Consider the following 17,449-nt stretch of genomic DNA (forward strand, 5'->3'; position numbering starts at 1 on the left):
AGAGAGCTGAGGGGAGGGGATTAGGATACAAGGTCAGAGAGTAATGGGGGACCAGATTGTGTGACACTAGATAGGCCACGAAGACTTTGTTTTTTACTGAGAAAACTGGGCACTGATGAAAGATTTTGAGCACAGAAATGATCATATATATCTGTGTCTTATAAAAATCCCATCTATCCTGCAAAGCCAGCTTCAAGCTGTCTTCCTCTAGGAAGTTTTTCTATCTCCCCTAGACAGTTAAGCCCTGTTTTCTTACTTCCACTGTTCTATGGCAGAAGTGCAGTCTTCATCACACCAGACTATGAGCTCCTTGAGATTAGAGGATATCCGGACTTATTTTTTCATCCCTACTGCCCAATACATAGTTAGGCACAGAAAAAGTTTAAGTAAATATCTGTATGAAATGTACACCTATCCTTATTTAATGACCTTTAAGCTGAGCCCTCATTAAGAACAGCACAGCTAGAAGACTTAAACATTACTGGACAAGACAAATTATAAACACAGGTAAAATGATTTAGAAAGGAGAGACACTGTGTACTATAACATCCTTTTCTTCTTCCCTTCTCTCTTCCATGCTAACACATTACAGCACCTCTAGGAAGCCCAAAGAGGTATTTACAAGAAGGTGAATCTTGAAGGCAGAAGTGAAAAGGAAAGTTTGAAGGATATGGACAGACTATATTCAGGGAGTCAAGATCTATAACCAAATGAACTTTGTAATTTTAGGCAAGTTGCTTTCTCTTTCTGATCTCAGTTTCAGTTAACAGCTTTTATCTGTTAGATAAAAGGATAAAATTAACAGTTCAAGTCCCCTCTTACATTCCATCTTGAATTTGTGGCAAAGATGTGCTGGGGGGTAGAGAGACAGGAAGTGGGATAATATCTGAATGGATCAGATAAAGAGGGATGTGAAGAGAATAAAATAATGATAGAAAAAGGCTTAGACTTAAAAAGGAAGCAGGCTGGGCATGTAAAAAACCCGAGTGCCTATGAGAAGACATCAGTGGGTACAAGGTGACAAACACCTGGAGAACTAGCACTGATCAGAGAAGTGTTGACAAAAGCCAACATGGCTTGGCAGGCCAAGGCTGGATAAAGTTCTTCTGATCCAGAAAAGGGGAAGAGGAGTTGGGAGAGGATCAAATGAGGAAAAATGATAGGTCTTCTGCCTTTTTAATAGGCTGTTAGTGGAGTAGGACTGAGAATCAAGTGAATTGTGGGGACCCTAGAGAAGGAAGGTGATGGCAATAAAAAGGAAAGATGGCAGAAAAAATTAAAACAATCAGAGTACCAGATCCAAATAAATCCAGGTCAAAGGTCAAGAAGAAATGACCATGGAGTAACAAAGGGCTTTGAGAAATAACCCATGATCTCAGTCTAGAAAGAATACAGAAGTGGTGCTTGGCCACTCTCACATGGGACAGCAGCAGCAGATAATTAGTACTTTTTCCATGACCAAGAGTGCCAAGTTCCAAAACCAGAAGATACACTTCGACCTTACTTAGAAATTTAGGTCACAAAATCGAAGAAAATCTTGTTTCACCACATAAACTGAAATTCCAGAAAAGGGGAGCTACTGGCTAACATTTACAATGGCCCTTGAAATAGTTCTCTCTTTAAGACTGACCCACACCTTCTTCTACTTATCTTCCTAGAACTTTCTAATCTGCCACAGGCAATAATTTTGTAAACAACATAGGTACCTACCCCCACTATTAGCATTTTAAAGCTGGCTGAAATGATTTGAGAGTATTTGGCAGAGAAAATGGCAGCACTTGGAAGAGCTAACTTTATGAATTATTTTGGTTAGACAGGGAAATAAAAAAGGAAAGAAAAACCAAGGGACAAAGAACAGAAGGGATGGTACACCTCTGAGATTTACTGCAAGATGGAAAAGTAAAAGTGATGTATCCTGAAAGGGAAAAACTATGGGTCTGAAACCTACCAGAGGATCAAAGAAGATAAGCTGTCCATCTACAAGAAGAGAGAAAAAGATGAAATGGAAGAAGGTAAATAAGTGAAAATGCATGCCAAGTTATATAGATCTTGACAATTAAAAAGGAATAAAGGGAGGATTCTGAGAAGATGGTGGAGTAGGAAGCACCAGGAATCTGTCTTCTAACCTAGGTAAAATTACACTGGTAGACTGTCTGATACAACAAAAAACACTGGAGAATTTGGAACTCCGAAGTTTACTGAGTTTGCAACGCATAGAGGAAGGCTTATATAATAAATTGCGGTTATTTTTCGTCAATTCCAGCTCTTAGCCCAACAGTAGCTACCTATCCCTCATCCCTACCCGATGGCAGTAGCTGTGCATGTGTTCCTGGAAAAACTCACACAGCTTGCAAGAGCCACTGTAGGTGAAGAGGCCTCTGTTCTCCAAATATTGCAGATCTGTACTCTGATTACAGAGATGCAGATGTAAAGAAGGGTGGCCATTGTTGCACATTCCACCAATGATGCAAAGCACCTACCCTCCAAATGAACTAATTTCCAGGGGTTATAAGGGGGCTACTAACCTCCTTTCTCCCCTCTTTCATTTTTCTCTTTTTACCCTTTGAGGAGGCAGACATTAAAAGCCAGGACACTGAAAAACAATCATATATACTGGGAAAATTAGAAAGTGACCACCTCTGCCAAGAGAAAAGTACAGACACAGAGAAGACCTGAGAAGACCTTAGGGCAAACCTTAGCATAAGGATACCTTGCAGCCATCAAGAAAACAAAAACAGAAGGCAAAATAAGAAAACAGCAAACCCGGGGAAGGAACAGAATCTAGTTTCCATAGGTACCACATTCTTAGATTCAAGTGTCTAGTTTTCAACTACAATATCACAAAGCATACAAATAAACAGATAAGTATGCCCTATTCAAAGCAAAAACAAATCAACAAAACTTGTCCTTGAAAAAGATCTGACGGCAGATCTACTACAAAAACTTTAAAACAAGTGTCTTAAAGATGCTCAAAGACTAAAGGAAGATGTGGAAAAAGTCATAATTACAATGTATGAATAAACCGGAAATATCAATAGAGAGAAAACCTAAAAAGAAATAAAAAAGAAATTCTAGAACTAAAAATTACAATAATTGAAATGAAAAATTCACTACAGGATTCAAAGAAAAATTTGTGTGGGCAGAAGAAAGAATCAGTGAATTTGAAGATAGGACAATGAAAATTATCAAGGGTAAGTAACAGAAAGAATAAATTGAAAAAAATTAAATAGAGACTAAGGCACTGGGGGACACTATCAAGCAAACCAACTATGCATTGTGGGAGTCCCAGAAGGAGGAAGAATGGGACAGAGAGACTATTTGAAAAAATAATGGCTGAACAAAGAATGAGAATATCCAAGAAGTTCAACAGACTTTAGTAAGATGAGATCCACAAGAGACCCACACCAAGGGACATATTATAATCAAGTTTTCAAAAGCCAAAGATAAAGAGACAATTTTGAAAGGATCAAGATAAGTGACTTTTCACACACAAGGGAACCTCAATAAGATTATCAGCAGATTTCTCATGGTAGACTTTGGGAGTTAGAAGACAATGGGCCAATCTACTCAAAATGCTAAAAAGAAAAAGTATCAACCAAGAACTGCTATACCCAACAAAACTGTCCTTTTCAAGAGTGAGGAAGAAATTAAGATGGTTCTAGATAAACAAAAGCTAAAGGAGTTTGCTACCATTAGCCCTCCAAGAAATCCTTAAAGGAGTCCTACAGGGTGAAATAAAAGGACATCAGACAGTAACTCAAAGCTTTATGGAGAAAAAAAGATATCAATACAGGTTATTATAAAAGCAATCAAAAGAGCTAGTATTACTGTGGCAACAATTCAGAACTCCACTTTTTCTTTTATACATGACTGGAAAGACTAATATATTTTCTAAAAGTGATTAGTTTAGACACAAGTATTATTATAACTTCCACTTGTAACGCCACATGTTTTTTACATAATTTGAGGGACTAACGCATTTAAAGGCATTATTAATATAGGTTTTGGGGCACACTGTGCATAAAGATGTGATTTTGTGACATCAACAATCAAAAGGGGTAGAAATGGAGCTGTAAAGGAGAAGAGTTTCTTTATGTTATAAAAGTTGTACTGATATAAATTCAAATTAGAATGTTAAAACTTTAGGCTGGTAAACCCAATCCCCATGGTAACTACAAAGAGCTATGCAATACAGACAAAAGGAATTTAAACATTTCACTATAGAAAGTCAACAAAACACAAAAGACAACAGGAATGCAAAAAATAAGGGACAAAAACTAGACAGAAAAGAAACAGCAAAATGACAGAAATCACTCCTTATCTATAACTACTTTACATGTAAACAGATTAAATTCTCCAATCAAAAGAGAGAATGACAGAATGAGTAAGAACACATATCTGTAAGACCCTCACTTTAGATCCAAAAACACAAATAGAATGAGAAGTAAAAGGATGGAAAAAGTAACCCAAAGGGAGTAGGGACTGCTATACTAATATCAGACAAAATAGACTTTAAATCAAAAGGTTACAAAGACAAAGAAGGACACTACCTATCAATAAAAGGTTCAATACAGAAAAAAGATAATTATAAACACTTGTACATCTAATAACAGACTACAGCAAAACAAAAAACACAAACTGACAGAACTGAAAGAAACGAACAACTCTACAATGATAGTTGGTGATATAAATACCTGACACTCAACAGCGGAAAGAACCACCAGAGAGAAGTAAGGAAACAGGATTTAACAGAATAAACCAACTATATCTAACAGACAAATAAAGAACATTCTACCCAACAACAAAATACACATTCTTCACAAATGCACACAGGGTATTTCCCAGGATAGACCATATATGTTGGGTTCCAAATTTAAGTCTTAACAGATTTTAAATGATAGATACACAAAGTATCTTCTCTGATCACAAGAGGATGACATCAGAAATCAGTAACAGAAATAAAACTGGAAGGTTCTCCAATTTGTGGAAATTAAACACAAACAGCCAATGGATCAAAGAAAAAAAAATCACAAAGAAAATTAGAAAAAACTTGAGACATATGTAATCAAAACATAACATATGAAAACATAGGGAAAACAGCAAAAGCAGTGTCATGGGGGAAATTTACAGCTATAAACACATTAAAAAAACAAGAAATATCTCAATTGACAACCTAACTTTACAACTTAAAGACCTACAAAAAGAATAGAGTAAATCCAAAACTAGCAGAAAGAAGGAAATCATAAAGATTAGGGCTGAGATAAATGAAGTAGAGAATAACTAAAATGAGAATTGAAAGTGAGCATGCTACTGAGTCTACAAAAAAAAAAGACCTCCTCAAAAAAGGAAGGAAACAGGATCATAGGAGTACTATGGGCAACTGCACACAAGCATACTAGATAACCTAGATGAAATGAACAAATTCCTAGAAACACAAAGCCACCAAGAGAAATTTGCAAAGAAGTGGAAAATCTGAATACAACTAAAATCTCCCAAAAAAGAAAAGCCCCTGCAGGACCTGATGGCTACACTGGTGAATTGTATTAACTATATAAAGAACTAACACCAATTCTTCTCAAACTTTTTCAAAAAACTGAAAGACAGAAAGCACTTCCTAACTCATCCTGAGGCCAAAATCAGCCCAATACCAAAAAAAAGAGACAGACATCTAAAAGGAAACTAGAGACCAATACCTCTTATGAACACCAATCCAAAAATCCCAAACAAAATACTAGCAAAATTAATTCAATACTGTATTAAAAGGATTAAACATGATGATCAAGTGAGATTTACTCCTGGAATATAAAAAGGTGGTTCAACATATGAAATGTGATCAATGTAATACACCACATTAACAGAAAGAAAGGGAAAAAAACTTACATGTTCATTTCAACTGATGCAGAAAAAGTAACTGACAAAGTCAACACCCTTTCCTAATTAAAAACACTCAATAAATTAGAAATAGAAGAAAACTACTTAAACATTAAAAAAGCCATAAAAAAGCCATTTATTAATATCCCATGGCAAACATCATACTCAATGGTGAAAAACTTGAAAGCTTTTCTATGACCATGAACGAAGCAAGGATCTCCATTTCTATTCAACATACTGCAAGTTCTAGCCAGAGCAATTAGGCCAGAAAAAGAAATAAAAGGCATCCAAATCAGAAAGGAAAAAGTATATTTATCTCTGTTCACAGATATCATCTTATATGAAGAAACTTCCAAAGACTCCACCCCAAACATACACAAATTATTAGAATAAGTAAAGTCAGCGAAGTAGAAGGATACAAAGTCAACATGCAAAAATCATTTTTACATAATGAATAATCTGAAAAGGAAATTACAACAATAATTCCATTTACAATGGCAATAAAAAATACTTAGGAACGAACTACAGAGGTGAAAGATTTGTATAGTTAAAACTACAAAAACACTGCTGAAAGAAATTTAAGACAACATAAATACATGGAAATACATCTCATGTTCAGGGACTGGAAGACAATATTGTTGAAATGTCAATACTCTCTGAAGTGATCTACAGATTCAATGTAATCCATATAAAAAATTCCAGTTAAGGGGGGGCAAAACAGAAAATCCCATCCTAAAATGTATAGGGAATCTCAAGAAGCCCTGAAGAGCTAAAATTATCTTGAACAAGAATAACAAAGCAGGGATATTCACACATCTTGATTTTAAAACTTACTACAAAAATACAGTATTTAAAACAGTGTGCTAATGGCATCAAGACAAATATACTATGAACACTGCAATTGAACAGAGGACCCAGAAATTAAATCTTGCATATATGATCAAATGACCTTTTTTTAAAAAAAAGATTTTATTTATTTATTTGACAGAGATCACAAGTAGGCAGAGAGGCAGGAAGAGGTGTGTGTATGGGGGGCGGGGGCAGGCTCCCTGCTGAGCAGAGAGCCCGATGCAGGGTTTGATTCCAGGACCCTGAGATCATGACCTGAGCCGAAGGCAGAGGCTTTAACCCACTGAGCCACCCAGGTATCCCTGATCAAGTGACTTTTGACAAGGGTGTCAAAACCATTTTGTGCGGGAATGGACAGTATTTTCAGCAAACGGTGCTGGGAAAACTGGATTCTACATGTAAAACCATGAAACTGGACCTTTATCTAACACCATATACAAAAAGTAACTTAAGATGGGTTAAAGACTTAAATGTAAGACCTAAACTATAAAATTCTTAGATGAAAACACAGGGCAAGAGCTTCATGACACTGGATTTGGCAATGATTTCTTGGATAGGATACAGAACCCCTAGGCAACAAAAGAATGGATGAGTTGGACTTCCCGAAAAATTTAAAAATTGTGCATCAAAAGACACAACACAGTTAAAAAGAAAACAAAAGAATTAAAAAAAATGTTCACAAATCATGAATCTGATGAAAGGGTTAATATCCAAAAAAAAAAAAACAAAAAAAAAACAGAGAACTCCTAAAATTCAGCAATAAATCAAACCAGATTTTAAAATGGGCAAAGGACCTGAACAGACATTTCTCCAAAGATGATAAGAAAATGGCTGGTAAGTAGATGAAAAGATATTCAATATCACTAATAATCAAGGAATGCAAATAAAAACTAAAATGAGATACCATCTCACACCCAGTAAAATAACTATTTTTTTTTTTAAGAAAGAAAAGAAAAAAAAATGATGGCAAGGATGTCGAAAAACTAGAACCCTTATACATTGTAAGTGGGGATGTAAAATGGTATTAAGCCACCATCAAAAACAGTATGCTGGGGGCACCTGGGTGGCTCAGTGGGTTAAAGCCTCTGCCTTTGGCTCGGGTCATGATCCCAGGGTCCTGGGATCAAGCCCCACATCAGGCTCTCTGCTCGGCAGGGAGCCTGCTTCCTCCTCTCTCTCGGCCTGCATTTCCACCTACTTGTGATCTCTGTCTGTCAAACAGATAAATTAAAAAAAAAAAAAAAAAAAAAAACAGTATGGTGGGTCCTCAAAAAAATGAAACACAGAATTACCATATGATCCAGCAATTTCAGTTCTGGGTATATATCCAAAAGAACTGAAAGCAGGGCCTTGAAAAAATATTGGTACACCCATGTTCATAGCAATATTATCCACAATAGCTAAAACATGAAAGCAATCCCAAGTGTTCATCAAAAGATGAGTAGATAAAAAAAAAATAAGATGAGTAGATAAGCAAATATGATACATAAATACAAAGGGCTAGTACACAGCCATAAAAAGGAAGGAAATTCTAACATATGCCACAACATAGATGAAGACATATTAAGTGAAGTAAGCCAGTCACAAAAAGACAAATACTGTAGGATTTCAATTACATGAAATACTTAGGAGTAGTCAAAAATCAGAAACAGAAAGTAGACTGATGTTGCCAGGGGCTTGGTGGAGGGTCAGGGGGATTGGGAGGAGGTATTATTTAATGAATACAGAATATCCACTTTACAAGATGAAAAGAGTTATGGAGATGGATGATGATGATAGTTGCACATTATGAATGTATTTAATTGCCACTGAACTATATACTTAAGGATAGAATTTTTTTCAAAGGGTATATATACAGGGGCGCCTGGGTGGCTCAGTGGGTTGAGCCGCTGCCTTCGGCTCAGGTTGTGATCTCAGGGTCCTGGGATCGAGTCCCGCATCGGGCTCTCTGCTAAGCGGGGAGTCTGCTTCCCTCTCTCTCTCTCTGCCTGCCTCTCCGACTACTTGTGATTTCTCTCTGTCAAATAAATAAATAAAATCTTTAAAAAAAAAAAAGGGTATATATACAAAAGATACCAAAAAGGAAGTGAAAGAGAGAGAGAGATGGAGGGAGAGAGGAGCTAAAGAGTCATCAAAAAATAAAGCTTAGTTGTCAGGCACATTCCAAGCACTCAACAAATTCATCCAATACTATTAAGTACCTCCTAAATATCAAGCAACGAATAAGGTTCTTGAATGGATATAATTTAGGAAATGAGTAAGTCATCAAAATCAAACAGCCATTGAGGGTTTCAAGTTATATAAACTATTCAAATGGAAGAAGCAAAGATGATGGAAGATTTCTATCAAAAGACACAGAGGTGGTTCAGCCAGTTAAGTGCCCAACTCTTGACTCTGGCTCAAGTCATGATCTCAGCGTTGTGGGACTGAGCCCTGAGTTAAGCTCCATGCTCAGCAGGGTGTCTGCTTGAGATTCTCCCTCTTCCCTGCCCCTGCCCTCTGCTTGCACACTCTCACTCTCTCTAAAATAAATAAATAGATCTTAAAAAAAAAAAAAAATAGAAACAAAGAAAGAAAGAAACAAAGACCAAGAAATAAAAGACTTCACAAAAAGAAAGATAAAGCCTGGCTGGGGATCCTGAGAATATGGAAAGACCAAATATGTGAAATAAGCTAGAATAATGGTTGAAGAAAGCCACTCAGGCTTGAAAAGACTGTTAAAAATGTATTAAATGTAAAACCAAAATAATGAACAGAAAAGATGTCAACTTGGAGATAAAAGGTTGTAAGAAATTAATTGAAGAAAGCACTTGGATAATGAACACTTACAGAATGAAAAGGCACTGCAATCAGAGTAAATGAGATGGCTACAAGGGTAAAAAGGAAAGCAAGAAAGTGAGATGAAAAATACAGACAACGAATCTCAAGTCCAGAGTAAAAAACACCATCACTGTACTCATCAAGTAAACTTTGAACTTTAATCTTAACATTCTTAGAAGATATATAAAAGAAGACATATTGATTTTCACTGCAAATATACACAAATGTAAACTGATATAATTTCATAACGATGTTCTTACAAAAATGTAAGTATCTTTGAAACACTTAATCCTTGAGAACTTAAAAGGTTAAAGATCACAAAGGAAAGTCAATTATAAACAATAAAATAATCATGTAAATTATAGAAAAGCAGTCTCTTTAATTTCTCTAAAATACACCTTTTATATATATATATAAATTACTTTACTTCATTTCTTAGAAATAAAAAGATATAAACAGATCAGTCACCATTAACAACATACCAAATCCCATTAAATTTTGCACAAATGAGAAAGAGAAAATCGAGAAGATAATTAAACCCATACCTGTTCCAATGTGTTGGGAAGGTTTTGTTGGATGCATGGCACCGTGACAGACATTTTGTTGAACATTACTCTGTGAGTGGATAAGGCCAGTTTGTGTAAAGAACTGATTAAGAGAAGAACAGAGATCAGCAAACTGAACCTGATCCAAAGACCAGTTCTTGAGATCTGCCTGTCTCATACTCTCCATCAAACCTATGAAGAAAGCATTAGAAATACAGTTAGCATAGTTTGTTCTGCAAACACTGCAAGGAAAACAGCAAGACACATTTTTTTTCCCAGCCCTCAAAATTCCCACTGGTAGTGATTTACCATGCAATGAAGAATGACAGTTAAAAATTATTCAAAGCCTAATTATTTCCAAATGTGGCCAAACTTCTTTCAAAACTCCTGTCTCTGATCCTCTTCTGTATCAACTGACTGAAAGGCTTAATCATGAAATGTTGCAGTGTTGTTTTTAAGTGTACTACCAAAGGCAAAAGAAACACTATATAAGGAGATACTTATTTCTACTACAAAGAAAACTATCTGTGAGAAAAAACAAGATCATATATTTCTGGTTGTTTATCAGAAAGAAGCCATACTCACCTTGGAACTGTGAAAGGTCTACATCTGACCAATTAACACTGCTGGCAATTCGACAACTTTCTTTTAGCATATCAAGTGTTGCATACCAATCATTTGAAACACCTATAAAAATAATGTCGACAATATTATAAATCTTGGATAGTGAAAGTTTGAAGTATATACTAGGGGGAAGACAATGGGCTGGGCTTATTCCTAACATTGGTAGATCCCCAACCAGTTTTACAAATGGATTCACACCAATCATTTCATGTGCTGTGAAATAGTAAGAGGGATCTTATTTCTCTTCATTTCATAAACAAAAAGAAACTAAACACCAGAGAGGTGGCATAACTTAGCAAGGTCACTACGATATATCTAAACCTTGAACCTGGTGTTTCTAAGGTCTAGTCTGATAGCTTACAAACTGCCCTATCACCTAAATAATGTCACACTTGATTACCACGTTTTACATTTGTACAGTACAAATGAATGACCAGGCAGGGCAAGTCAGGCAAATCAATACATTCTGTTCATTTTCCTGTCCTGTTATGACATCAAGAGGTACATTCTTTATAACTCAGAGGCAGGTTCACATTCAGATGTAACACACAGAAAAATTTAAAGTACTGACTTAAGAGCTAAATTAGATCATACAGCAAGAGGACAAATGTCTTACAAGACAACCTTAAGAAAGAGAAATGCCTTAGCACAGTCCCTCCTGGCAAAGTAGCAAAACAAAGGGCTGAGACATCTCTAAGAAATGCTGCTGAATCCAAACTAGGGCATTTCTAGTCAGGAATAGTATACTCTGATGTGGTATCATCAGGAGTGTTCAGACTCCAGTCTGTATGTCAGCAAAGTGGTCACCACTCAAGGGCATGGGGCTTGAGCTGCACTCAAAGAGATAGTGCTGAGCAGGGGAAGAAAATCCTCTGTTCAGTGACTGCTGCACAAATTATTCTGTTATCAGAATCAGCCCTGGATGGATGAAGGGAAGAACTAATAAAAAGGATTTTTTGCTACATCACAGATGACTCTGTATCAACTACTGGTTACTTGATTTACAAAAATCTGCCAATTAAGGATTTTTTTCAAATAAACAATGAACCAGACAGAGACAACTTGACTCTGCCCCCAGGCAACTCGTAATTTAGGAGAAATCTGTTGGGGAAAAATACGTAATGCTCCAGTGAGCCACATTCAAGTCAATGAAACTTTCAAGTCCATCACCTATAATAAATGTTGACTTGGCAATACAAAGCAATCTCTGCAAGACCCACTCAGTAAATGTTTACTGATTTTAGTTCTTTTGGAATTACTGGTGTTACAGTCTTTGAAGTCCTATCAGGCCAGGATATAAATACTAATTCTACTTACTAGCTCTGATCTTGAGCAAACAGCTTAACTTCTTTGAGTTACACTTTTCCTATCTATTAAATGTGGTAATTTATAGTTGATTTGGGAGAATAATACGAGATAAGTATCTAATTGCCTATCACATAATGGGAACTCAAAAAACTATTAGTTTCTTCCATTCACTCCCTATTAAAGACAACTTGCTTAGTCTCATCTTCGAAATTTTAACTCAAACAGATTATCACAGCCACAATGATTATTCCTAATCCCCCCCAGGTAAAAAGCTATTTTCCTTCTCTGGCAAGCTACCACTGGTATAACAACAGGCCACTAAGAGCATATGATAAATTGTTTTCAGCTTTAATAGTACTTTTTTCTCCCCAGCAATCATTAGTTAATAGAAAGGTATGACCCAAGCATCACAGCCTTCTACGGACACCAAATCTACAAACAGTAGTCAGTCATTAAAATCATATTAAGAACAAGCTTAACTTTCTGAAGAATGTATTGACATTAAAAGGTAGGCAGAAGTGTAAGTGATCTAAGTCAGAGAAAGCCAAACATCATATGATCTCACTTATATGTGGAATCTGAAAACAAAACTAAACAAAGAAACAATCCCATTTTTAAATACACAGAACAAGCAAGTTGGGGGCGGGGGAGGAGACAGGCAAATGGGTGAAGGGGAGTGGAAAGTACAGGTTTCTAGTGATGGAATTAGTAAGTCACCAGTATGGAAGGTATAGTGTAAGAAAGAGAGTCAGTGGTATTTTAATACCATTGTATGGTGACAGATAGTAGCTATACAGCATAAAGTACAGAGCTGCTGAATCACTGTGTTGTACATCTGAAACTAACAACATTACACATCAACTATACTTATATTTAAAAAAATTTAAAAACTTTTTTTTTAAAGTAGACAACAGTGAATAAGACTAAGAATAGGAAAAGGGGGCTATACTTACACCTTTTTCTCTAGGCATAAACCTAAAAATAATTTCAAGATGTTTTAGGAGCAGTCCATCAAGAACTATACCCAATTTTCTTGGGTGCCCGGTTGGCTCAGTCGGTTAAGCCTCTGCCTTCAACCCAGGTCATGATCTCAGGGTCCTGGGATCGAGCCCCACATCAGGCTCTCTGTTCAGCAGGAAACCTCTCTCTCTGCCTGCCTCTCTGCCTACTTGTGATCTCTGTCTGTCCAATAAATAAATAAAATCTTAAAAAAAAAAAAAAAGAACTACACCCAATTTTCAAATTTATTCTGGAAAGTACTTAGAATTATTAACTGGGAAAACAAAATTAGTTGTGAAAAGGAACTTACTAAATTTCAAGTACCCTGATCTGCATTTCTGTACCTTATGTAATTCTCCCCCAAATATATTATATATTTCCACTTTGCAAAAAAGTAAGTAGTTTCAGAAAAACATAAGCTTTATAGCAGTCAGAATACAAAAGACAGTATGCACTATCTAAAGTCATTTCCCTGACAGTAGTTTAATTGTCTGAAATGAGGATCAATTTTAATTGGTGAGAACTAGTATCATCTAGCATTTAGAAATTGTCTCTCCAGGATAAAAATCTCATCAGTGATTTGGTTGGTAAGTGGACGGCCAGGTAAGCTAAAAGAAGGATCTGTATCTGCACAACTCCAAAGGGACACATTGACTTTGCAGTCTGTGTTGGGGGCACCCCTGGGAGTTCTGCAGTGCAGATTCCTGGTCTGTGAGCAATGTAAATTAAGCATCTCACCAGAAACCATCAAGACCTAACTTATGAGCAATAGATTTTTTTTTTTAAACCAGGATATAAAGAATGTTTTCTTCCTTTGCAATCTATCTTTCTAAAATGAGATCTTGGGCAGGAATAAGCAAAGAAAGGAAAAGTGGGAACATTTTCTGAATACTTAAAGGCTACCGGATGAGGCATTTCCTATTTGCATTTTCAGTGCAATCCTCATAACAACACTGTATACTAGCACATTTTAGTTCCATTTTTATAGATGAGAAAATAATAAGACTAAAAGAACTAATGCATGAAAGGTCATATGAGTCATAATGAGGATTCAAATACAGGTTTTTCCTGACATAACATACTCTTTCTTCTATACCACACAATCATAATAGACTGCAAACAGATTGTGCATCTCACTCTTCTTTCAAATGCTCACAAAACACTGGTTTTCCAGAAAGACAAAATGAGAGCGGACACCAAAACCTACAAGGGTTGCTGAGTTTGCCTATGCTGTTAACAATAAATTTTAATCAGGAAAATCTCCAGGGCATCTGGGTGGCTCAGTTGGTTAAGCAAATGCCTTCGGCTCAGGTCAGGTTCCTGGAGTCCTGCATCAGGCTCCCTATTCAGTGGAGAGTCTGCTTTTCCCTCTGACCCTTTCCCCTCTTGTGCTCTCCACCCCCCCATAAAGAAAATCTTAAAAAAACAAAACAAAACAAAAACAAAAAAAACCCCTCTAGATCAATGTATAGACTAAATGAGTTACAACTATAGGATTACAACAAGGAAACACAAAAGGGAGACAGATGAGAAGGGTTTCGGTAGTAAATATACACAAGCCTCAGATAACAAAGAACAGATCCTAATCCACAGCCAAAGGCAAGTCAGAAGACACAAACTTACCAGAATTACAGGATACCTGTTGTGGGGGTGGGGGTGCCTGATGTGTTAACGTCTGATGCTGATGGTTCGGATGATGCTGTATGTGCTGATGTGGAGAGGGGTGCTGGGGGTGAGGAGGCTGGAGCTGGCTGTGTTGCTGTGGGTGCGATGCTGGGTGCTGGGGACGCTGCGGATGCTGTGGTAAACCATGCGGCCGATGGGACGGATGCGGAGACGGCTGTGTGTGCATCTGGGAGTGGGGCAGTGAGACCTGTGCAACCGAATTACTGCCCGTGGTGCTGAGGCCACCGCCATGATTGTTGGACAGGCTGCTTTGGTTGCTGTGTGGGTGAGAGCTCACTGTGCTGCTAGGAGAGTGCTGATACGAACATGAGGTGTGGGATTGCTGGGAAGATTCGGAAGGGATGGTCATCAAACCTAGACACAGTCAGAGAAAGGAAGAGCACTCAGAGTCAGATTTCAGTTATACTTTATGACACACTTCCAAAATTATTAATGGAACAGAAGTATACATTGTCAGGAAGCAACACTAACTCAGCTGAGAAAGTGTCCACAGAATATCCACCACATACCAGTCTCTGGGATCACTGAGAAGAGTAAGAAGCACCACCCTTTGCCCTCCAGTAGCTCATGGTCTAGTAGAAGGGACACTTAAAGAGATTATGTACAGTAATGTAAGTACTAAGGCAGAAAGTTTTACGAGGGCATTCAGGAACAATGCTTACTGTCTGTTCAGCTAGGAAGGGGTTAGAGATTTGGAAAAGCCGTCACTGAAAGGCCGTTATCTGCAGTGCTTAAGTGGCTCAATGAGTTAAGCATCTGACTTGATTTTTGGCTCAGGTCATGAGCTCAGTGTTGTGAGATTGAGCCCCACGTCTCAGCACAGAGCCTGCTTAAGATTCTCTCTCTCCCTCCCGCTCTGTCTCTCTTTGCTCTCCTCCCTCTCACAGACAAAAGGAAAGGGAAAGAGAAAAGGAAAAGAAAAAAGAAAAAGAGAGAAAAGGCAGTATCTGAAAAAGAAAGACTGAGTAAATGTTAAGGGGAAAGTGTGTGAATGCTGGGTCACATTCCAGATGCTTTGCTACAGGCCTAAAGGCCAAGGATTTGACAGAGGTGGAGAAGAGAAGTAAGGCCCAGTTATTTCTGAACTCTTTCTTTGACAACTCCAAAAACTTTTAAGTCAAAGGTGGCAAGAATTCTTAAGACTAAGCAAAAACAATGGCGCCTGGGTGGTTCTGTTGGTTAAGCGTCTGCCTCCGGCTCAGGTCATGATCTCAGGGTCCTGGGATAGAGCCCTGCATTGGGCTCTCTGCTCAGGAGTCCGCTTCTCCATCTGTGCTCTCTTTTTCCCTCTCTCTCTCTCTCTCTCCTGTTCTCCCTCAAATAAATAAAAAAATTTTTTTTAAAAGACTAAGCAAAACAGAATAGCCATCTTCACTGCTTTTTCATTCGACCTATAGGATATTCTTGAGACACATACACTTTAGGGGTTAAGACTGCATAATTTACAGGACTAGAATGTAAGGATTAAAGTCTCTGTACTACCATCTGCACACCTGGTAACTTTGGGAAGTGATTAACCTCTGCAGGTCAAAATTACCTCAATTATAGGTGGGTATGGATATATCTATTTTGCAGAACTGTTGTGAGGATTAAATGCCGTGGTGCAAGTGCAGGATGTGAATGAGCTCAGTAATTGTTAGCTGCTGTGATGATAATGATTCAACCAGAAGTACCTAATGTTAAAAATAATGTACTCTTGGTTTGCAGGTAAACGCTCATTTTAATAAATCTTACTGCAATATTTGGTTAGACATAACTAGGGTATTTTCATATTCCAAAGGATGGCACATACTATGTTTTACTGAACCAAAACACAACAAATTTTATTAAATGAAAAATAAAATCCTGCAGCACGGTATCAGTTAATAAAAGAATCAAACCCTTTTTTTTTTTTTTTAGATTTTTTAATTTATTTGTTTGACAGATAGAGATCACAGGTAGGCAGAGAGAGAGAGAAGGAAGCAGGTTCCGGGCCGAGCAGAGAGCCCGATGTGGGGCTTGATCCCAGGACCCTGGAACCATGACCTGAGCCGAAGGCAGAGGCCTTAACCCACTGAGCCACCCAGGCGCCCCAAGAATCAAACCTTTTAAATGAAAATATTCTCACACTGCCCATTAATAATAGCAAAACTGTATTCAAGTACATTGTAAGATAATCATAAAACCTAGTAAGTTAAGATATTTTTTTAGGTAGAAGACTTAATAAAAGTTCTTGCCTTGGTACTGGAAAACCGTCATTTGGAGAGAATCTATAAGGTTCTTTCAGTAAGATGAAAAAAAGCAGTTATTTCATTGTTTATTTCCAGTAAAGTACTAGCATTTTAAAAGGAAACCCACACATGATCTATACAAACCTTTTCAATCCCATTTTTTTTTTTTAAAGTAGATTCCATGTCCAGCACAGAGCCTAACATAGGACCCAAACTCATAACCCTGGTATCAAGACCTGAGCAGAAATCAAGAGTTAGACAACTCAACCAACTAAGCCACCCAGGCATCCCGCACCCCAAGCTGTTTTTAGAATAAAATTTAAGGGGTGCCTGGGTGGCTCAATTGGTTGGGCATCCAAGTCTTGGTTTTGGCTCAGGTCATGATCGCAGGGTCATGGGACTGAGCCCTGCATCAGGCTCTGCACTTGGCAGGGACTGTGCTAGGGATTCTCTCCCTTCCTCTGCCCCTCCCTGCTCTCAAATAAGTAAATAAATCTTTAAAAACTTTAATGTGTGATGAAATATCATTAAGAGCTT

At 37.4% G+C, this 17,449-nt stretch overlaps 1 protein-coding gene across 5 annotated transcripts in view; it reads right to left on the reverse strand.

The window, feature by feature from the left end:
• Positions 1-17,449, reverse strand: part of FOXJ3 (forkhead box J3) — a 154,898-nt gene that overhangs the window by 7,831 nt on the left and 129,618 nt on the right. For all 5 annotated transcript variants that reach the window (XM_045064328.1, XM_045064325.1, XM_045064326.1 and 2 more), the window contains 3 exons: positions 14,640-15,056; positions 10,671-10,772; positions 10,086-10,277 (listed from right to left, as the gene is read on the reverse strand). In XM_045064328.1, coding sequence (XP_044920263.1) covers positions 10,086-10,277; positions 10,671-10,772; positions 14,640-15,056 — 711 coding nt within the window. The remainder of the gene's footprint in view (positions 1-10,085; positions 10,278-10,670; positions 10,773-14,639; positions 15,057-17,449) is intronic.

The sequence above is a fragment of the Mustela putorius genome, unplaced genomic scaffold (genome assembly GCF_011764305.1).
Source record: "Mustela putorius furo isolate JIRA1106 unplaced genomic scaffold, ASM1176430v1.1 tig00003853_pilon_pilon_pilon, whole genome shotgun sequence".
Taxonomy (NCBI): Eukaryota; Metazoa; Chordata; class Mammalia; order Carnivora; family Mustelidae; genus Mustela; species Mustela putorius.